Source organism: Perissodus microlepis, chromosome 20, assembly GCF_051167445.1.
Source record: "Perissodus microlepis isolate ML-2025 ecotype Zambia chromosome 20, ASM5116744v1, whole genome shotgun sequence".
In the NCBI taxonomy this organism is placed as follows: Eukaryota; Metazoa; Chordata; class Actinopteri; order Cichliformes; family Cichlidae; genus Perissodus; species Perissodus microlepis.
In genome coordinates, this window is record NC_140480.1 from 26,974,491 (window position 1) to 26,998,156 (window position 23,666).

The following is a 23,666-nucleotide window of genomic DNA, read 5'->3' on the forward strand; positions in this document are numbered from 1 at the left end:
CAACAAAATTAAAGCAGCGAATTATATAATCAGACATTAATGGACCGGCAGATGGGTAACATCTGGGTTTCACTTCCCCTTTTAAAGAAAAGAAACATGCAAAGCTATTAGCCATGGATGCTTGTTATTCGGTGCTATTGTAGTAGTACATCAAGTATCTGTGTGAAATCCATTTTGTGTTAAGTAGAAAGCTTTTACTTTGGTTTGTTTAGGTACAGCTTTACCGTTTTATATTTCCTTTTTCTGTCTGTGCTCTTGATCAGAGCCTGTGCTACTGTTTTATTTAGGTTAGCTGCTAGTATTTGGAAAGGGACAGGAAATAAAAATATATAGATTGGATTATGAAAAAAGCAAAACCCTGAGAGAGTCTATGTCACAGAGAGTCACAGTGTCTATGAAATACACAGAGAGTGAAAGCAAGGAGAAGACAGGAGCTTGGCATGTCATGGGAGGGGTTTTTTTGTATCCAAGGCTTATAGCAATGTAACTACAGGATGCTTTAAGGTTGGTTAAGTATTCCTTATTAAAGGCTTTGAATCACAGAGGGAATGATACCTTCATCGTGACGAATTCTCACGGTAAATTTTCCGTTTCAGTTTTAAGGTTTCTGCAATAGGACGATACTTTAAAAGGTTTTACTTGATCCAGCGCCCTTTCCAACCTTTCTTTTATTTCCAAAATTTCCAGAAGAGTTGTTAAACAGCACTAACACTAATCATAATTCTCCCATATGACATTCTTTTCACCGGCTCTGTTAAATCCAGAATTGAATTAAAAAATTTTCTCCTCCTACATAAGATCTTGAATCATCAGGATCCATCACATCTTGAAGACCTCATATTATCTCAATAGAGCTCTTTGATCTCAGACTACATGTGTCATGAAACGGCTGTGTGCAGGCAGGAGAAGGACCCAAATGCAAAATTTCAGAAACAGGACTTTAACTCAAAAACCAGCTTTATTTGCTGAATGCAAAAACAAGGCAAGGCAAGTTTATTTATATAGCACAATTCAACAGCAAGGTGATTCAAAGTGCTTCACAGAGACATTAAAAAACAGAAACAATTAAAAAGCATGATTTAAAAAGAAAAAGAAAAAAAGGGAACAGTAGATAAAATCAGTAGTTAAAATGTAAGTTTTGAAATGTAAGCTTAAAAGTAAAACAGTGCGGATTTGGTGCTTTATTCAAATGCAGCTGAGAACAGGTGAGTCTTCAACCTGGAGTGTTTCAGCTGATCTGAGGCTTTCTGGGAGTTTGTTCCAGATATATGGAGCGCAAAAACTGAATGCAGCTTCTCCATGTCTGGTTCTGACTCTGGGAACTGATTAAAAAAAACAGATCCAGATGACCTGAGGGATCTGGAAGGTTCACACTGGGTCAGGAGGTCACTGATGTATTTTGGTCCTAAACCATTCAGAGCTTTATAGACCAGCATCAGAACTTTAAAGTGTAAACAAGACAAAACTATACTGGGAAAATATGTCTGTGAAGGTTCTCAGTCATCCAGGTCATCGTAGTCAAAGGAGCTTGCAAAGAAAAGCGTCTGGACTTCTTTAAGTTACTTGAAGACGTTTCACCTCTCATCCGAGAAGCTTCTTCAGTTCTAAGGTCAAATGGTGGAGAGTCCCAGATATAAACCTAGTGGGAGTATCCCCCCACAGAAGGACAAAAGGACCCCCTGATGATCCTCTAATCGCCTGAGCCAAGGTGTGAAACTGGGTGTGGGTCCCAATCAGCCAGAGTTTCGGGTGTGTTCATTGTGAAACCTGGCCCCACCTTATCATGCGAATTCCTGAGGTCAGATGGCCCAGGATGTGAGTGGGCGTTAAGGCGTCTGGGAAGGGATCTCAAAACTGGATTATAGATGGCAGAGAGTTGGTGTCGTAAACCCCCGCCTCTGTTCAAAGATGGTCGCTCACAGTGGACATAGATGGCTTCTTTCACTCCTCTTTCAAACCATCTGTCCTCTCTGTCCAAAATGTGAACATTGGCATCCTCGAAAGAGTGTCCTTTATCCTTAAGATGCAGATGGACTGCTGAGTCTTGTCCTGTGGAGGTGGCTCTTCTGTGTTGTGCCATGCGCTTGTGAAGTGGCTGTTTGGTCTCTCCAATGTAGAGGTCTGGGCATTCCTCGCTGCACTGTACAGCATACACCACATTGTTAAGTCTGTGTTTTGGCGTTTTGTCTTTCGGGTGAACCAGTTTTTGTCTGAGCGTGTTGCTGGGTCTGAAATGCACCGGGATGTCATGCTTGGAGAAAACTCTCCTAAGTTTTTCTGATACACCGGCTACATAGGGGATGACAATGTTGTTGCGTCTGTCCTTCTTATCCTCCCTCGCTGGTGTCTGGTCTTCTTTTCTGTGCCTCTTTGCTGACTTTAAGAACGCCCATTTAGGATAGCCGCACGTTTTGAGTGCTTCCTTTACATGTGTGTGTTCCTTCTTTTTTCCTTCAGGCTTTTTTCCTTTACACCACCGGGCAGAACATGTTCCCTCTAAGCCTCTTTCGAGGATGCCAATGTTCACATTTTGGACAGAGAGGACAGATGGTTTGAAAGAGGAGTGAAAGAAGCCATCTATGTCCACTGTGAGCGACCATCTTTGAACAGAGGCGGGGGTTTACGACACCAACTCTCTGCCATCTATAATCCAGTTTTCAGATCCCTTCCCAGATGCCTTAACGCCCACTCACATCCTGGGCCATCTGACCTCAGGAATTCGCATGATAAGGTAGGGCCAGGTTTCACAATGAACACACCCGAAACTCTGGCTGATTGGGACCCACACCCAGTTTCACACCTTGGCTCAGGCGATTAGAGGATCATCAGGGGGTCCTTTTGTCCCTCTGTGGGGGGATACTCCCACTAGGTTTATATCTGGGACTCTCCACCATTTGACCTTAGAACTGAAGAAGCTTCTCGGATGAGAGGTGAAACGTCTTCAAGTAACTTAAAGAAGTCCAGACGCTTTTCTTTGCAAGCTCCTTTGACTATACTGGGAAAATACTAATGATAACATGAAACACAGGGAGAGGAACACAGCCATGAGGGAGGATACGACACGGAACTGAGGGAGATGCATAAAGAGGGACGTGGGAACACACGGGGACACAAGAACTCACAATTAAATAAACAGACACACTGAGGGAGACAGAGGGAAAAGAAACAAGGGGGGATCTAATAAACAAAACTTAACAGAACACCCTATGCAACATAGAATTAACCTTTAAAACAAGAAGTGAGCTTAAACAAAAATGGCAAAAAAAAAACACAGGAAAACTCAAAACACTGGGTCAAAGTACCCAGGACCATGACATACAGTAGTACTGGCCCACATACAAAAACTTAAGCTGTCTTTGAATTGAAAAAATATGCTCAGAATGTGTTTCAAGACATGCCTTAACTGTTGTCAGTGTCATCCAATAGATTGTATTGTACATTAAAGATGGATGCAGCCACCATCATATTCACCCCTAGTTTTGGCATTCTAAACGTTAGCCTTTTGGTAAATGCTATGTTCTGTTTTTGGAGTAAGCAGTGACCATATTCGGATGAGAGTTATGCAGGCTTCATTAGAAAGCTGCATCCATAAATTATATAAGTGCAAAGCACAGATACACAGATAGTCAGTGCAAATTAAGAGGAGAATAAAATACAAAAATTCACTGACCAGAATTACAAAGAACGCCTGGTACAACGGGCCATGTTATTTTGGTGGCCTTTTAAAATGGTACTAACATAAGCCAAGTTTTATCTCTACAGCATTGAAAAGGTGAACTCCATGATCGTGTGTGTTACTGATATAAACAAGAGTGTGGTGCCTTTAATCCAAATAATATGCTCCAGCTTTTGCAATCAGTCGTGTCAAACCCACCTCTAAGATCTAACAATACGAGCAAAAAGAGGACGAGTCGATCATCTAACACTATGAGAAGGTTGTCTGACCAGAGCTTTAGGGCTGGCTTAAAATCTTTAAACATGCCATTCTGATGCAAACAATTGGAGAAGTGGTTTCTTGTCACATAACAGCTTTCTTAAAGACTTTCAAGACAAGGAGGTTGGATTATCTCTGCACAGCAACATTAAAACCCTGTATGATGTACCCTTTGAGGAAAGCTACCTTCTGCATTTCCAAATTTCAGTTTTTATTTCTGGACTGTACCGAAGTAGCTTTGCATAACTCGTTGTTCAAACTATTCTACATATATCTTATACTTCATGCATCCCCTTCAGTTAATTTACTGACTAAAACAAGGAATTTAGCTCCACTCCTCCTCCCTTGAAACATTTCTTCTGATTGGTCGCCCCTCCCTATTAGTAGATTTTAATAGCAGGTGGCCAGATGACTGGATTAATGACATCTCCTCTCATTAACACCATACAAAGAAGAAAACTGTCCAAGCTGGAGGATATGTAGCAGGGATTACTCGTTTCTATGCTTAACATTTTTAATATGAGCATCCACAGTTATAGTATTATACTATATATGTCAGAGAATAAGGCCCTCTTTAATCTACCCCAGGTGTCACATGGTGGGAAGTAAGTACAACTTGGACATGCCAGCAGTACATCACATTTTTTTAATAAAAAGAAGGGGTTTGAATTGGCATTTGCAGCACTTTCATACACTTCCTCTTCCCATCTAGTCATTCAAACATAAAGATGTGAAAATGGATTTTCCGTGTGCTGTTTACTTCACCGTTTGATGTGAATGTGACCAAAAATATTTTTAAACAAGTGTGAATTATAAGCACCTACAGACTTTTGCTTTTGAGCTTTATCTTTCTCTATCTGTTCCCTTTAGGGGTCGCAAAAGCGGATCATTTATCTCCATCTCATCCTCTTCTTCTGTCACGCCAACCCTCGACATACGTTTACTTTTTCAGTGTGCATTTTAATGCATAGTTTTAGACAACAGGGAAACGTTTTCTTTTTTTCACTAAAATTGCAGTGACTTTGTGAAGGCACTGTTTGTCTGCTTTTGTGATTAAAGGCTTTTTTGGATGTCATATTGATCTTAATATTTTGCATCTCATTTCGGTTATTTCACAGTTACTTTGCATAACGACGATAGGTCATTATCATTATACAGGAGCAGCAACTACAGTTGCAGCTCCCGATGTTTGGCAATAAAATGCTCAGAGACATTTCTGGTGAAAACAAGGAGCCAAACCCACCTGGCCTCACTAGCACTTTATTTATGATTCCACCCTCATCTTCCAGAACTCTCGGTGAACTTTCCCCAACTTCCCTCGCAGGTTTTGGCTACGGGGACTTCTAAAGGGAAAATATACATTAAAAAACAAACAAACAGCTGTTTTGATAATGTCAGGTGATCGTGCTGACTGTTAATGACTAGCATCTGTTCACAAACCTTCATTGACCTTTTGTTGTTCTCCTCTAAACCACTCCTTCCACTAAAGCGTGAACAGTCTCCATGCGCTCCTCTCTCCATCATCACCCCCGGGGTACTTTCTGCTCCCTCGGAATAAAAGCAACGACGCGATTGGATAGAGTGCCCGGCTCGTCGCTACTCCACATCCTCGTAATTATTTTGACGTCACGACGCTCGTCCTGCTCGTGACGCATTCCAGCTCTTCCTTCTGGGCGTCTTCCTCCCCTGGGCTGTTCTGGATGAGACGCCTCCCTCCCCCCGCCCCTCTGATCCTCTTATCAGCGAGTAAGCGGCCAAGATGGATGTTGTAAACCAGGTAAGGCTTTGATGGGGAAATCATCTATTTCATTACTGTTTCGTGTGGTAACGATTGTTTCATTTATTAATACTCGTTTCATTTTGTCGCCCGTTTTAATGGCGATATTTTATTCTAAAGGTAGAAATCGAATGCGTTTTGGAGTCCTTGGACTCGAAATGAGAATTTGGGAATTAATCTTTAAAATGCAGTTTTATAGGGACACGAAAGGGTCCAATCCAATGAGAGATTTCTCCACAGCTGATGCTGCAGTGTGTGTTTTAAAGTGGCCCGCTGAGTGTCCAAAAATGAGTAGGATGTCCAGAGATTTCTGCAGCAATGACATTTAGCTACGGAAGGAGACGATGATACCTATTATCTCAGGGGATTCACCTAATTGATTTAGTTTGCCCACGTCTCAATTAGCCCGCTGTTGCCACGATAACAAACGACAACCTGATTAATTTCCAAGGCCCTGGCTGTATTCGTATAACCGCAGTAGGCCAAAGAGGAGCACAGGCTCCTGCATCTCTCTTTCGCTGGTCCCGAACAGCTCATCTCTCAGACTGCTGAATGGTTTGTGTCAAAGCCATCAAGTCTTCCCGTGGAGACGAGGGGATAGCAGGCTGTCAGGCTCCTCTGAGCAGGAATTTTGTCAGTACCTGCGTCATCTGCTTAATATGGATGTTTGGCTTTGTGCAGAAACAATGAGGATAAAAGTGGCCCCGCAGCCTGTGAGAAAATCATCACTGCTGCTTATTCCGGTGCGGCCATTTATTGATGCACACGGGGACACACCGCGTTCTTTGCTTTGTCGCATTCACCTGCACGCCAGCCCCTCTTTTGCCTCGATCGTCAATTAAAAAACGGGATTTCCTCATAAATAAATCAAAGAATTGCTGAGGAGTGTGCAGCACGGGAGCAGAGCGGCAGACCGCTAATCAGCTTTGTGTAATTGTAAAGCTGCAGGAGCAGCTCTGTGCCTCATTCTTACACATACAGATACACCACAGCCTTTGAAGTCTATATTACAAATTACTACACTACATCATCTCATAAGTCCACAAAGATGTGAGCTCTGGCAGGTGACTCACTGTATCCACTGCCAGATTGTTGCTGTAGTATAACAAACACCTGCAGGTGCCAGGAGCAGGCCAGGCTTGTGGGCAATGAGACTGAAGTAATGAGGTTTGTGTTTTTAATCAGCCTCATCGTGCCTGCTCGACTGAGAGGCACAGAGTTCATAAAACTAGAGTAAAACCCAAAGCGTGATGTTTTTAAAATTAAGTGCTTCTTTCTGATGTTTTTGTCTTGACAGCTGGTGGCCCAAGGGCAGTTCACGATAATCAAACAACCTCTGGGATTTATAAAAGCTCTACAATGGGTAAGTTTTCTGTTGTTACACATTTATTGGTGGCAGTGATCATGATATACAGCACCAACGAGGGAATATTTTAATACAAATTGTAATAAAATCATATTACAAAAGAAGAAATCCTGAAGCTTTTCTATGGTTTTGTGTGATACATAATGCCTGCATGTCCCTTGATGCCATATTTGTGACCTTCTGTCACACAGAGGCCATAAAGCTGCATGGTACATTATAATGGCTATGCATGTCGAGTCTTGGGGAAAAGACTCAGAGGTCAGACGTTTTTTTAATTGTATTTTCTTTTATTATTGTTCCTGAAACATGAACCAAGCCACTTTAATGACTGAAATCACCAAAAGGAGTTCAATTGATACATCTCTGTAAGTTGAACTGTTTTCATGGTCATTTAGGCATTAACTATCTGCATTACTGAGTACATCTTGCTACTGTTAGCCATAATTCAGTGAATTGTTTGGCAATATACTGATTAGGAGTGGAAGACTGCAACAAAACCAAGGCCTACATGGAGGTCTGACATTGTTTTTAATGATTTCTCCTAAAACATGAACTTATCCTAAGGCCTCTTAATTACTGAATTGCACATGATTAAGTAATGCATTGAGACTCCAGATTGAAACTGTGGAGTCTCATGTTTCCTTATGGTTATGGTAATACTTGCCCCAGCAGCCCTGAGTGGGAGATACCAGCAGGCTGTACTACATCACTCTGTAGTAACACTGTGTCAATTCACTGAGGAATATAATGACAATTTGTTAAATCCATCTCAGAGGATGTGCCCTCATGCTAGTGCAATTTAGTACCCATTTTTTATGTGCAGTCTGTTCCAACCAAGCTACTCATTCATTAATTCATGGATGCAGGGAGAAAACCTGAGGATTGCAAGGATTTGCCTTTATTTGTTTATGCTGGTGGAATATGGGACACCTCACATGCTGTGTTGTACTCACAAATAGCCAGACATCTTTTTAGATTTTCTTTGTAGTTCCATCAGGTGCTCAGCCCTTTAAGTCAGCTTTTAGGCAAAAAATGTTGCACGGCATCATGGCAACAGTTTCCCTCTTAACTGGAAATGTTTTTAGCTCACACAGTCACAGACATTCTCTCGTTATGTGTTGTTTTTCACAGTGTTTGTCCTCCATCATCATCAGCAGCATAGTAAAGAGGCTGCAGGGTGGCGAGTGGTGCAGCTACATTGCATTTTTCGCTTTCTTTCTGTTTTCCTTTGTGTCCACAGCTGGGGGGCATTTCAGTGATGGAAACAGAGGCACTACTTAGGGTTATGCTACAAACTGACCGTGGCCGCATCTGGTTTGCTGTCATAATTGTAGCAGACTGCGATCTCGAAAGTGACTAAAATATTCTCTGCAATAATAATCAGATTGATATGTTTGTAATATAATAATAATACAATAATTACTATAGTCATTTAAAAAAGCATGCTTTTCCTTTTGACATATATTAAGGTATCTAGAAGCAATAATTAAACCTTGGGTTGCTGATAGTCATAGCACCTATTCATCATTGCATTTCTGAATATCCTGAACTGAAAACTTACTTCACTTGTATATTTGTTTCATTTAGGGTTTGTTTTGTTTTGGTCAATTACTTGACCAATCAGTTAGCAGTGATTGCAGATGCCACTTTTACAGCTGAAATGACCAAGTAATATTATTTATTGCCATAGTTATAATGTAGTAACTGATGGTTTTTAATTATTTTTATTAAGTTGATGTATCTCTGTAGGTTGAGCTGTTTTCATCATCACTTAGGGCAGTAACTACCTGCCTTAAGGAGTAAATCTTGCTACTGTTAGCCACAATTCACTGAATTATGTTGCAATATACTGATTAGAAGTGGAAGATTGCATTGCACACACTCTCTCTCTCACACACACACCACTTTCCATTATCCTTACCACACCAATTCCTGCAACAACAACAAAAAATGCAAAGGAAGAAAATCAATAAATTAATGTTAGGGAACATTTAATGATTAAAAATATCACAACGGCACATCTAAAAATAGGGCTTAGCTCACAAATGACCCAAAGGTTATGTAGCTCTAATGTTTCAATTCCTCCTACATAATGAAATGTCAGAATGCATTTTTGGGAGGGTACAGGGCGTGCCCCTCCTTGGATGGGTGCAGTAATCCCTGGCTGCTCCTCTGCTCCTCAGCCTGAGAGCACAGCTAAAACAACCCAGATGAGAACGCGTGTGCCAGAGCAGTGCTGAAAGAGTTCCACATTGTAATGGGCTCTGCAGATATGCTCGAGAATAGTCAGAGCCGTGAGTGTGCTGCATGACTCTGAAGTCCTTCCCTGGAGCTGTGTGAGTGTGCCAGCACCTCATCACTGCCTCCCTGGGTCAGTGCGAGCCAACCACCAATCAGTAGCCCGCTCAGGAGGCCAAGGCCCATGAATCATCTGTCAGTGGGCCTGCGTGCCTCAGTGGGCCTGCGTGCCTCAGCGTCAGGGCTAGAGGAGGAGCTCCTGGATCTACTCCTCTTTGTGGATTAATATGGGCATGCCTAACCAGTAACACCGTGTTTTTTAGGAGAGGGGATAGAGGATCCACCCATGAGAAGTATTTTTCCAGATTCTAGTGGAGGTTTTGCTGGAAACAGAAATGAGGAAGATATATATTTGTATAGCCGAACAAAACATTTTTTTGTACTTTTATAGAGCACAGTTCATGCATCAATGAAATAGCAGCAGTTTACCAGCTGTGTACATATCAGTATTCCCATTTTTGAACTGGAGAGATGAGAGTAGTTAGAAATGGACAGTCCTGTACATGGGTTGAGGATTTGTGGTCATGCAGAAGCAAGTGAGCACTATTCTTGTTGCATGAGTGACATTAAAACAGCATACTGTATGTGGGACTAATGTGGATTTGCCCACCTCACCCCATCCTCTCTCTCTCCCTGTCTCTGGGGAATAGTGCTGACACAGCCTAGATTTGATGGATGTTAGAAGACATTGAGTTCCAGAATACAGCTGATGTAGAGCTGAACCCCAGGAACTGTTCTCAGCTGCTACATGAAGCCACTGCGATGTTGAATTTAATCTGTATTCAGATTTCTGCTCTGACTCATTCTCAGCAGGCTTATAAAGGCTGCTTGTGAGAACATGAAGTAACAGCCTTTTTCACTTTGGCGTGGTCTCTAATGTGTAATAAAGGCTGTTGATTTTGTTGTAGCTTGGGGGGGGGGGGGGGGGGGGGGGTTGCTGTGCAGACACTCTTTGTGATTATTACTCCAGGGCCTCTGGTGTGGAGGCTTAGACAGCTTGTGTTTATTTTGCTTTTGGTGTGTATTTTTTTCTACATATATATGGGTCAGTTTATAGATTGCATACTAAATGGCCGTAAATGGCAAGTTTTGAAACATTTAAAATGCCTTTGGTTTCGTTAGAACTAGGATAGTCCCAAAACTACAACATCTACATGCTCTGTTATTTACAATTGCTACTTCTATCCATGTCTGGATCAATAATTTCAGAGATGGAGGCAAACTAAGTCAGACAGAGAGTGTGAGAACAGCAGATCATTTGTGTCTGAGTGTGAAGAATTGTATATCTTCTGCTGACAACCATTCAGCATACCAGGAGGGGTAGAAACCAGCCTCTGCCTCCTCGCTGTGTGATGCTGCCAGCAGTGTTACCATGGCACCTAGCACTCAGTGTGCCACCATCTCTTTACTCAGTCTGGCTGTCCCGCTCCTTCCTCTCCACAACGCCCCCCTCTACTCATTTATCACCATAAAAGTGCAGTGCTTAATTGTCCAAAGGCGACTTCCATTTAGATTCTGTTTGCTGACCACAGATTTTTATCCAAGCTCAAAAATGATCACAGGAATGTTTCCACAAAAAGTTTACAGTCCTGGGAGACAAGAAACTGACTATCCCCTGACTTTTCCTTCAGTGCTGGTACTTTGCTTTATGGCCAAAATTTATTTATATATATATATATATATATTGATGGGAATGCAATCTGCATTATTTCTAATGGCCAGCAGGGGACGACTCCTGTCATTGTGGAAAGAAGACCAGTTATATGGAAGTGTTTAATGTGTGTCCATAAGGCATAAACAGCAGCTCCAGTTCAATAACTGGAATTAACCGAGCTGAGGCAGACAAGTACAGGCCCAGGTATCTCAAAGCAGCCACATCCCTAACTTTAAACTTTAATAAAATCGTAATAGACTAACCATGTGACATAGGCTGGACAGTGAAGGATCACGTGAAAAAGGCCATAGTCATAGGCCTAGAGACAGTGATGATCTGGCAACCACAGAATGCAAGAGAATAATGTGTAATCCCCAACCAGTTGCTGAGTGGTTTGGTTAACAGCAATGTCTGTGAAATCGATTACTAAAGCCCAGCCACACAGGCCTATAGACCAGTCAGTGACACCCCTGTTAAAAATGTGTATTCCTCCACCTGTGTATGTATGTCTATGTAAGCATCATTACATACACAGGCGAACGTAAGGCATCAACTAATAAGAGGCTGATGGTAATTTATGCAGTTCCTTTGGTTTCTTGCAGATTACAGTGGTTTCCTGGGTTTGCATGGAGTTAACCAACTTGTCTGCAAACACTCACCAGCTACTCTTCAAGCTGTAGTGAAACTGTTAGAAGGGCAACATAAACCAGAAATGGATAACATTTGGCTTCAAACTAAGGTAGACTTTTTGAAGGGTCGGCAGGTTGGCTGCGGTAATGAGGCACAACCTTTGCACACTACACGCAACAGTGGCAATCTGCTAAGGATCAAGTAACTGGTGGAGCACCATTAAACCTCTTTATAACTTATTTCAGCTAGCAACTGCTAGCAATTTGTGGGAACCCCTCGCCAACCAGTTGGAGAATATGTATTTTTCACTCCCAACTGTTAGCTGTGTCATAGGCGATTTTCTGGCCTTACCTTCACCTGTGTGTGCTTTGATCATCAAGATCTGTTATCAGATCAAAATTCATAAGTTGTTCACCATCATGTGAGAAACATATAGCATATAGCACTACAGCAGGGGTTTCAAACATTAGGCCCATAACCCAGCAATTCACTTTTGATCAGCGTACTCTCAAATCCAGTCCGTGCAAAACCAGTGATGATCTGATAACAGGCATGCCAAAATTTACACAAAAACTGTCCAACAGCACGTCTGCACTGGCTGTTTTGAAAGATCTTGGTGATCAAAGCAACATTACATACACAGGCGAAGGTAAGGCATCAACTAACACTTAACACTTTATGCTGACTGCATGGAAGCAGAGCATTTAAAAAGTGGTATTACCGATTGCTGATACTTCAAAAAGTATTTTTCAGGATCCACCTGGAAACATCTCATTGTGCTATCAATATCAAGTTGTTACCTAAATAAATATTAGCCTCTGCTCTGTTGCCAAGAAAGAAATAAAAAGCACCTAAAACTCTTATCATGAGTACTGTATGAGCACCTTCCTGACTTTAATAATCTGCCATGCTTTGTTGTTTTTAAGGACTCTGTAAAAAACAAACAAACTATGAATTCTTGCATATGTTAATATACTGTATTAATATTTAGCTACATCATCATGTTGCACCACATCAAAATCAGGCTCATTACATATTTTATGTTTAAAGGTGTGTTTTCATTTGATCTGTAAGAACAACACACAGCTGAGGCACCAAATAGTCTCCATACTGAGCTCACTCAAGAAATTTTAACCTCTAATTGTTTTGAAAATAATGAACAGTTAATAGTAACAGCATGGGTGGTACACATTTATAGCATAACACTGCAGGCTGTGTTAAGGATTGTGCTTACACTGCAGTTACTGCCCAGGCTGTAGATATTGATTAATTGCACAGTTACTTCAACATTTGATTCTGTTATGCTCTTGGTTTGGAGTTTAAACAAATATAACACCCCTATTTATTATTGCTATAAATGGTGATTTGCTCAGTGTTAAGGATTAATTGCTTGCCCATGAAGAACATAACACGGATGGACAGATTTTCTCACTTTTAGGGTGCATTTAGATCTCTCAAACATTCTGGGTTAGATCTGGTCAATTTCCAAAGCTCCAACTGGATTTCTGCACCAGAGCTACACTGCAGATGGCAAATGTTTTTTTTTTCTTTGCTTTAAATTTAATAGAGAGAGAGAAAGAGAGACGACTGTGTTGCTTACGAGTGCTCTTGTCTCTCCTTTCACACATAATGCCGCCTCTTTCACATCTACAGTCATTTGCATCGATTATTAAAACCTGTTAATAAGCCTTTGGGCTTTGGCAGAGGACACTTTAAACTTAAACACAGCCCTAAAGGAACAGAGAAGAACAAAATTAAAACAATAGGGCTCAATTTAGTCACTCACTCTGTGCAAATCTAACAAACGAGCCTCCGTACTCACATTAGCTGAAAGATTACTGTAATTAGTTTAGTGTGTTTATGCCTTCTGCACGTAGGTCATACTATGAGGCTAGAGGAAGTGACGTGAGCTGGTGTGTGTGCATATGCACTCACGTGTGGGGTGTGCCAGTGTGTGTATGTATGCATGTGTTGTGACTGACTGTACAGTAGCTGGAAGCTGAGTATTTGGTAACAGATGGTGGAGCACCTCCGTCAGATTAATAGCTGGATTTTCTATCCAATCGGATCTGGTCTGCAGAGTAGGGAGGGTGTGGTAAAAATAGTCCGACTTGTCTAATCTGCTGTTTGTGTGTGTGTGAAGAGCGAGAGGCTGCAAGTTTATCTCCACTCATATTTGTCTGTGCTGTTTATGTGACTGCAGGTAAGAGGTGAAAAATAAGACTGAGCTGAGTGCACCTACAGTAATAATGAGGCACCCTGTAAACGAATGCACAATCACACATGCACACACATAAACAACAGTACAAAACCAATTTAAATGTACCGTGGGCAACAGGTGCAGTCAGTGCTGTGTAACCTGCTGATAATGCTGTATTTATTTGCACTCTGTGGGAATTTATTAGCACCTCGCTCTGATTGGTCGATCTTGATAAGTCTGCTTGAAACTGCACAGGTAGGGAAGCATAGTCTGCAGCTTTCAGTGTAAATTATGCTATCACCTGGAGATCACCTGGAGTTGTTTTGGGGGTACAACACCTAAAATAAACTGTATGTCAAACCACCTTGGGGGAATGTTGGATACTGATAAATCAGTTTGTGCATTTTATTTATTTATTTATTGTTCCATGGTTGTCTAGAATGTGTCAATGATCACATGGATGGGGTTTTAAATTCAGTATATATTTTATTAAGGCATGCATGTATTTATTTTTATTCATTCATTGTAATCATGCAAACAAGCAAACAAATAAACAACAACAATCCTAACACAAAAAATTCTGCTCCTCATATGTAACATAAAGAAGTCCACATTCTCAAAGAAACAAACATGGTTGTCCAACTTTATCCTCTAATATGTATTTTATACTTTGTGGGGAAGCCAGAATTCAAACAATGTTTGTTCATTTTTAGTGTAACTCTTACCTTCTGGATACAAATCAAGTAATTTGGCGTATTCCTGCTCCTTCTCCCACAGATCTTTGCAATCTTCGCTTTCTCGACATGTGGAAGTTACTCTGGCATGTTCAAGATGAGTGTGGAGTGCAGCAACCGCTCGGAAAGTGATCTAGGCGTAGAAGTAGAGTTTGAATATCCATTCAGGTATGGATTATATCATCACATAACTGAACTTTTAACATTTAATTGAACTTACAGTTTGACAGCCTTCTACATTAGATTAAGTTTAACAGCATTCATAAATAAATAAATATGTCCTTTTGGGGGGAGCAATTTTTTGTCACGAAAGACTTATTTTTATTTTAGATATGCTTGTTGTTCGGTAGCAAAGAAGCTCAGAGAAGTTTACTATTTTAGAAGCTCTAGCTAACTCAACCAATTCTGCTTGTTGCAGTCATAAACTGTACATAAAGAAAAGTATGCAGTTTCTGCTTTTGAAAAATAAACCTAATGTGGAAGTCCCTTAAATCTGCCTTCTGTGTAATGGCCAGCAGGAGAAGACTCCTCTGGTTGCATAAAAGTCTCTGAGAATTCAATTCACCCAGTTTTGAATAAATTAAAATTCGGCTACAGCATGTTTCAGATTTACAACTTTAGAATCATCTGCTGTATTTTTGCAGCTCTTACACCTTCTCATCTGTGTCTATCCCTTTTTTTGTGTTCCTGCCCCCAGGCTCCATCAGGTTTACTTTGATGCACCCACTTGTAAGGGAGGAGACAAGGAGCGTCTGTTCCTGGTCGGGGACTACTCCTCTTCAGCCGAGTTCTTCGTCACCATTGGTGTCTTTTCCTTCCTCTACTCTATGGCAGCGCTCGCTGTATACTGTTTTATCTTAGAGAAGTACCGTGAAAACAATAAAGGGGCCCAGATTGTGAGTTTGTTACCTTGAAGCACATAAAAAGTACATCTTGTCCTAAATTTAATACTTCTCAATTAATGGTAGTAAAAAACAATAACCTTGTGTTGCTGATTTCCAGGATTTTGTTGTGACGGCGGTATTTGCCTTCATGTGGCTGGTATCTTCTTGTGCTTGGGCTAAAGGCCTCTCAGATGTGAAAACAGCCACTGATCCAGAGCGGGTCATCACTCTCATCCAAGCCTGTGAAGAACGAGAAAATAAGTGCCGTGAGATCCATGACCCCAAGGTCTCCGGCCTCAACACCTCTGTGGTAGGCTTAAAATGCTTCTGTTAGCGAAACAATGTAAAGAGATGATGCTAGAATAACTATAAGAACAAACGTTTGTCTGTTTTTTCCTCCACAGGCTTTTGGTTTCATCAACCTTATCCTGTGGATTGGAAACCTCTGGTTTGTCTTCAAAGAGACCGGTTGGAAGGCCGCTTTTGCTGGAACGTATGTCCCATCACAGGAGAAGCAGCCCGCACCAGATTCCTATGCCCAGGAAGGCTACGGACAGCAGGACCCCTATGCCGGCTCCCAGGGAGGTTACCAGCCCGATTACGGCCAGCAGGGAGGCTACAATGAGGATGGAGGTTATAACCAGGGCTATGACCAGCAGCCTACCTCTTACTCTAATCAGATGTGAGCCTGTCCTGAAACACTACAGCTGCAGAATGGTGAGTGCAAATATGAGTAGAAAATCTGTCCAGTTTTTCTACTCACGTCTTTTTTTCTACTCGTGTTGTTAGAATGACATAGATATCCGTTATTCAATGTGATATTATATTTTAAGCACAAATAAAGGGTTGAATGCACAAATGCTTACTACGGTCCACTTTTTGAGTCTTTTTTCACATTGCCTCTTGGCTAAAATGACAAGTACTATGAAAATTACATGGAGAAGTTTCCTGGAGCGCATTAGATTTCATCAGTAATGTTAAGATTTTCTGAAATCCAGCATGCAACTGCTTCAGAGAGTGACCTTAAACTTGTATTTTCTCTAATGGTTACAAAACAAAAGTTATGAGAGAATGATCCAACACTTCCTTCATCTATGACCTCAGAAAAACACACACATCCTGGTATATTTATGGTTTCCATCATTTCAAGTCTTACAACACAATGTTTATTTTGTAAATGACTGTCATAGTTTGAGTAAAACAGAAAGTAAATCAGGGTGTGCTTTAGGGTGTGGCTTACTGTGAGTGCCCAATGTACTCAGTCTCTCTCTGGGGGCGGGGAAGCAAGATGGTGGCAGTCAAACTGCTTGAGGCAAGATTTCAAAACAAGAATCTACAAATCTATGGGTGGCATCACAGTGAATAAATTCATAAATCCATCTATTATAGATCACACTTATTTTTTGGGAAAACATAAAAGTGCTTAAAATAAAAAGTAATGCTGGCTTATTAATAACTAAAGTAAAATCAAACAATTTAATTCAATTCAATTTTATTTACACAGCACCAAATCACAACAACAGACCCTGCAATAATACATACCTATGAGCAAATTCTTTGGCGACAGTTGGAAGAAAAAACTCCCTTTTAACAGGAAGAAATCTCCGGCAGAACCAGGCTCAGGGAGGGGTGGCCATCTGCCGCTACCGGGTGGGCCGAGAGAAGTAAGACAGGACAAAAGACATGCTGTGGAGGAGAGACAGAGATTAATAACACATATGATTCAATGCAGAAAGGTGTATAAACATGTAGTGAGTGAGAAAAATGACTAAGGAAGAAATACTCCATATATCATGGGAGTCCCCCAGCAGCCTACACCTATTGCAGCATAACTAAGGGAGGATTCAGGATCACCTGATCCAGCCCTAACTATATGCTTTAGCTCAAAGGAAAGTTTTAAGCCTAATCTTAAAAGTAGAGACAGTGTCCATCTCCCGAATCCAAACTGAAAGCTGGTTCCACAGAGGAGGGGCCTGAAAGTTGAAGGCTCTGCCTCCCATTTTACTTTTAAATACTCTAGAAACAACAAGTAAGTCTGTAGTCTGAGAGGAAAGTGGTCTAATGAGGCGATATGGTACTATAAGGTCATTAAGATAAGTTGGGGCCTGATTATTTAAGACCTTGTATGTGAGGAGCAGGATTAAACGCAATTTTGGATTCAAAAGGGAGCCAACAACCTGGCTGTACCTTCTTATTAACAACATCAATTTACAGTTTATATGTATCTGTTCACAATGTATCCACTTGTAATAGCCTAATAACCTGAGAAAGGTGAAGTTTGAAGATGTCCTCTTTTTTGTATTCTTGTCATCTACTCGATATCTTATGCAGCAGGTGATAAAAAGAAAAATTTGAACTTTCATTGTTAATTAAATAGTTAGTTAGCTACAGCACAAACAGAAGTATTCTTACCCTCTCAACTCCATTTTGAAAGGAGAAAACAAAAACATCCACAACTAATGTCAGATCCGTCCTATTGTGACTCCAAGGTAAAATCTGGAGGATGAAGGTCAAGGCTTTATAATTAGGAGTATGCCAGATTCAGTAGGTATCTTTCGACATTTACTGAAACAGCATTATTGTTAATGTTCAGTAGTGAAGGTTGCAGGAGAAAGATCTAGTCATTCGATAAGGACCAATTGTGTACAAACATCTGACTTGCAAAGGAGCTTTTGAGCCAACTACAGTACATACATTTACCAGCTCTCTTTGGCCTTTGAGTTCCACTACCCTCCAGAGGTCTTATAACTATGGTGAGAGAGCTTTTTGCTCCAAGGCTGTAGACTACACTTACAGCTAAAACTGCACTTAGTATTGAAAGATGTGAAATGTCTGCCACACAGAGCACTTAGAAATGTGGTTTAGAGTACTCAGAAGCCATTGCCTTGTATTCTTGGATTTAAAACCTGCACTTTGGCTCGTCTTCTTCAATGATTTGTTTTCCCTGTTTGGTCAAAAATGTTTTAAAGTCCCAAAAATGTACTCATCAATGTACTCAAACAATCGCAAAATAATTTGCTTAAATTTGAGCGGTTTTCATTCTTGATGCATCCGCTAATCTAAAGTTCAGCAGGTAAACAAGAATGTCACTTTTGCTATTGACCAATCAAATTTCAGTAAAGAGAGAAAGTTACTCCACAGTTAAAAAGGATGTAAACTCAATATATTTTTGACAGATTTTCAGGCTCTTTGATTTGCAAACCGAATGCTATACTGAGATCAAAAGAGCAAAGTATTGTTTCATATCAATCATACTGTATTTTCATTAAGTCAATATCTATCTATTCATTTTCTTAACTACTTCATAACATTAGAGGTAGAGTCCACAGGACATGTCACCAGTTTAGCACAGAAAGTGAATTTCCTTTAACCACACATTCAGTTTCTTAACTACCTGTCACCTATCTATACATTCCTCGTGTATGTTAAGACGCCAGAGTACCCAGAGGGAACCCACATAAGCACAGGAAGAACACAGGACAGGACACTACTCTGCCAGCTAATTTCTTTTATCCATCCATTCGCATCCACTTATCCTTTTCAGGGTCACGGGGGGTGCTGGAGCCTATCCCAGCTGTCATAGGGCAAGAGGCGGGATACACCCTGGACAGGTTGCCAGCCTGTCGCAGGGCTAACACATAGAAACACAGACGACCATTCGCTCTCACATTCACTCCCATTAATCAATTAACCTATCCCCACTAACTGCATGTCTTTGGACTGTGGGAGGAAGCCGGAGTACCCGGACGGAACCCACGCAAACACGGGGGAATACATGCAACCTCCACACAGAAATGATGGAATTGAACTCAGGACACTGCGGCAACAGTGCTAACCACCGTGCCACCGTGCTGCCCTAAGTTATTTTAATTAATTATAATTCAGCTGAAAAAAATGAATTAAATAAATAAACAGATACATGTGAAGTAAAAAGAAAAAAAGCGCCACAACCTTGCAGAGGATGGATTTAGACTTTTACAGAGAGGCAAAGGTAAAGGAAAGTGGAGGGGTAAAAACAACAGCTACTGCATTCACACACTTATGAACGTGAGTGGCTTCCCACTCTTAATCCATATGGTTTACTATGATGGTGGCCCATGCTGTGTAGCTATAATAGCTTCAATTCTTCTGGGAAAGCTTTCCACAAGGTTTAGGAGTGTGTTTATGGGAAGTTTTGATCATTTTTCCAGAAATACATTTGTGAGGTCAGACACTACGTCGAATGAGAAGGCCTGGCTCGCATTCTCTGCTCTAATTCATCCCAAAGGTGTTTTATGAGGCCGAGATTAGGACTCTGTGCAGGCCAGTCAAGTTCTTTCACACCAAACCCGCTCATCCATGTCTTTATGGACCTTGCTTTGTGCACTTGTGCAGTCAGACAAGTAGCATTCTCCTGGCAACCACCAAACCCAGACTCGTCCATTTGATTACCCCACAGAGAAGCGTGAGAAGTCACCGCAGAGAACACGCCTCCACTGCTCTAGAGTCTAGTGGCAGCATTTTTTACATGTCTACATCAGATGTTTTGCATTGCACTCGGTGATGTAAGGCTTGGATGCAGCTGCTCGGCCATGGAAACCGATTCCATGAAGCTCTCTATGCACTGTTCTGATGGTTACATGAAGTTTGGAGGTCTGTAGCTCTGCAGAAAGTTAGCGACCTCTTCACAATATGCGCCTCAGCAGCCATTGAGCCCACTTTGTGATTTTACGTGGCCTACCACTTTGTGCCTGAGTTACTGTTACTGTTGTTCCCAATCGTTTTTTTGTTATAATCCCACTAACAATATATACCAGATGCTCTTCTTGACACAACCCCAAAGGGATTTGTGTCTCCTCCTGGAATTGAACTGGAAGGCTGCCACACAGCATCACTACAAAATAGAAAGATGCACAGTGAGTTCATAAAGACGAACTTGGTTTATTTATTCATAGAAGCAAAAAACATGATTTCAATTTGAGTAATTGCCCAGCTCCTTATCCTATAGTGAAATATACATCACATCATACTGTCATTTCTTGGTGTTACTGTGAATAAATAGTATCATTGTAAGCGTTTAAAAATCCCTGATTTGTTGAGTTAGTTGTATGTATGTGTAATTTATCCAATGATGTGTTTGCTGTTTATTTAACATTTTCTTTCCCTCTCGTCTTTGCTTGTCTCCTTTGCCCAGGTTGACCTTGTGATTTTGGAGTGTGGCTCTCCACCGACCACCACTTTCATTTCCACACTCCTCTGTTTGTCTGTTTGTGTATCTGTGAGTTGACAGGCGGAGGGAGGGAGGCCTGGAGGGGAGACACCAGTGGGGCTGGGGGAGGAGATCATCACTGTGGGTGGGGGTGGGAAGGAAAAAAAAAGAGGGAAAATGGATCTTTGCTGTAACATGATGTTTATTCTCGTGATGTATTTACTGTAGAAGACAACAGAGGATTGTCTGTTTGGTTATACGAGAAAAACTTGAATACAAATACCAAAACATTCGTTGATGAACATTTATGAGAAATCTTGTAATGGAAAAGACATTTACGGAAAAAGAAAAAAAAAACACATTGTAGTAACATTTAACTTGGGAGAATGTATTTGTCTGTGCTGTGTAAATATCAACATACTGATATATATGATTATATGTACACAGTTGAATAATTGTGCACTCCATATTAGTTGTTATACAACAAATGTTGAGCACAGAGTTATTCAATTGCATTTACTTTGGTTCTGTTTAGGAGCTCACATAGTTTAGCCTTTGCCCTTAAGTTTCCATAAACTATTAATACCAACATCATCTTCTTATTTTCTCATCTCAGAATCTGGGCATTTTTTTTATGTTCGCATTATGACTTTTTTTCTAATGTATTTGATCAGCATTATAGGCAAGATTTAAGAATTAGGGTTGATGTGATGGCAAATATTGAAAGCAAATACACACATATATATGAAATGAGCTAAGAAAGTGAGACGTAGTGAGATGTGAACAGCAGTGGTAACAGTGGGTTGCTTCAACTTTATGTCCATTAAAATATATTTTTCCCATCAAATGTCACCGTCAAGAGAGGATGAATTCTTGTGACGCTCTGAATATTTTAAATCCTGACATCTAAAATAAAAAGTGCATAGGGAGAAGAAAATGGCAATTGCGGCAGTGAGCAGCTGCCTTAGCAACGTGTGTGTGTTTATTCGTTGGTTTTATGTAAGGGCATCAAACTCATTTTGTCAATGAACCACATCCTGTTTTCAGTCGCCTTTTATGTGGTCCTGAAAGTTGTAAGACAGAGTTATATAGTTTTTTAAATGGTGTTTCTATCACACTGTAATCAGTGGCATACATACATTAACATTAACTGTAGAGAAATGAGAATAAAGTGTATAAAATTTTAAAGACCTCGCTCATGCCATGGAATAACCACGTAATATTATGAAGCATTTTAAACAATATGTCTTCATATATAATCCGTCTTCATCTTCAGTCGTTCTTAAGCTCTTCTCTTTCTGGTGGCGAACCAGTTTACTGCATGCATCCTGCTTCCTATATCTCAAAGCATCCTTAAACATATTCCAGAGGCTGAGGCTCACGGCTGCAGGAAAGCATTAGGCTACACAGTAAATGTCGTGGTACGTTCAATCCATCGTAGAGGTTACTGCACACGACACAAACTGAACAGCAGCTCTGCTATATTCTACTCAAAGCACAAAGTAAGTGTTGCAATAATTATTTATTTCCAGATATCAACACACTTTTTGATTGCCAGTCCTCCGACTGGACATTCTAGATCGTCTTTGCCGAATGGTAGGAGATGCGTCTCGATTGGTAGTTTTGCTTCCACCAGCTTCGTCACAATAAATTGTTCATCTTCAGTATACTGGTCCATTGTACAGCCTCATATTCATCCAGATGTTTTTTTTGTTTTTTTTTGAAAAAAAGTGAACACAAATACATAGATAAATATATAAATTCAGGGTTCTTTGATTCAGGCAGTGTAGAAGCACCTTGCTTTATCTCCTCCTCTAGTCTCCCACCTCGGTTGTTTCTCTCTTTCTTTCTCTTTCACTGTAGCTCTTATAAATATGCTGAAATGAAATATACTCTGTTGTTAGTGGTGAATGATGTCTTGTGATACTCTCTAAGCCTTTGGATAGTGCTGTGTTTATTGTGTATGATGTATTCCTATTAGTATTTATGATAATGATAAGTCAGAGAAAAAACAAAAAAACCGAGACGCTCCAGAATTCTGCTGTATTCTTATTATATGGGATCCATGTGAAACGAAATGAAATAAAATTGAAATTATTCTGTTGAAGGTTAAAAGGTGTTTTTCTGTTCATATGTGGTTTGTGTGCTTTCAAATTGTTAATATCATTTACATGAGAACATAAAAAGTGACATGCCACTGTTAGATGAAGAAAATGTTCTGAAGTTTCAAGATGGACAAGCAGAGAAAGCTTGATCTATTTTAATGCCTGTACAGTTTCATACGGCTTCTAAAATGCTAATCATGCTCAGGTAGATGGCTCTATAGATGGCATGTTTCTTGAAATAGGCCTATATTAAGCACAGTCATACTAACCTGGAAACTTGCACAAATTAGAAAGGCTGAAGTCTGAATACCAGGAGTATAATACAAAATGCAGTGTACAAATGACAGAAGTGAAAACTGATCTTTAAGTTCATTTTTTTAAATTTCCTTTTATTGTTTGGCGATGATGTAAGTGTAAACTACAGGTAATCTTTTGAATTTTGTACATAACGCAGCATTTTTTTAACTACATGATAAAAGCATAAAGGAATACAATTACACGTTAAAACTCAAAGTAACACTCCCATTGTTTACGGTGACCTCTGCACACACAGAGATAAAAGCATCTCGCATTGGCGCACAGATCTTATCAGCTTGCCTGCGGTCATAACAAAAAAATGTTAAACTTCTTGCTTTCCGTTTAAAATGACTCATGCCTTATGCAGTCTTCAAAGATATCATTAGCTTGTGAAATATTTTATGGTGTTGAAAGTATAGAGGCTATACAGTGTTTGTGAGTGCTGGAAAGCATATTTTTATAATTCCAGCTGAAAGGTACAGAAGATAAAGATGTCTTCAAACTTTCTGTGAGAAAGCCAGCAAGCATTTTAAGCATTTGAGGGCTTTTTATGTCATGGTTACCTTTGGAAATTAAAGCTAATTTTGGTATACTTTTCA

The 23,666-nt window shown here is 40.4% G+C and overlaps 1 protein-coding gene across 1 annotated transcript; it reads left to right on the plus strand.

Annotated features, from left to right (window-relative positions):
- Window positions 1–5,602: 5,602 nt before the first annotated feature.
- sypb (synaptophysin b) lies at window positions 5,603–22,780 on the plus strand. Its single transcript, XM_084916991.1, has 7 exons — window positions 5,603–5,711; window positions 7,009–7,074; window positions 14,637–14,761; window positions 15,291–15,489; window positions 15,596–15,787; window positions 15,882–16,194; window positions 20,651–22,780. Exons 1-6 carry the CDS (start codon window positions 5,694–5,696, stop codon window positions 16,161–16,163), a joined length of 882 nt encoding a protein of 293 aa, XP_084773117.1. The 5' UTR covers window positions 5,603–5,693; the 3' UTR covers window positions 16,164–16,194; window positions 20,651–22,780.
- The last annotated feature ends 886 nt before the right edge of the window (window positions 22,781–23,666 follow it).

Excerpts from the sequence above, each read along its gene's own strand:
- sypb (XM_084916991.1), top strand. Across the intron at positions 7,075-14,636 it reads TTATAAAAGCTCTACAATGG|ATCTTTGCAATCTTCGCTTT; the intron begins GTAAGTTTTCTG and ends CTTCTCCCACAG. Across the intron at positions 15,788-15,881 it reads CCGGCCTCAACACCTCTGTG|GCTTTTGGTTTCATCAACCT; the intron begins GTAGGCTTAAAA and ends TTTCCTCCACAG.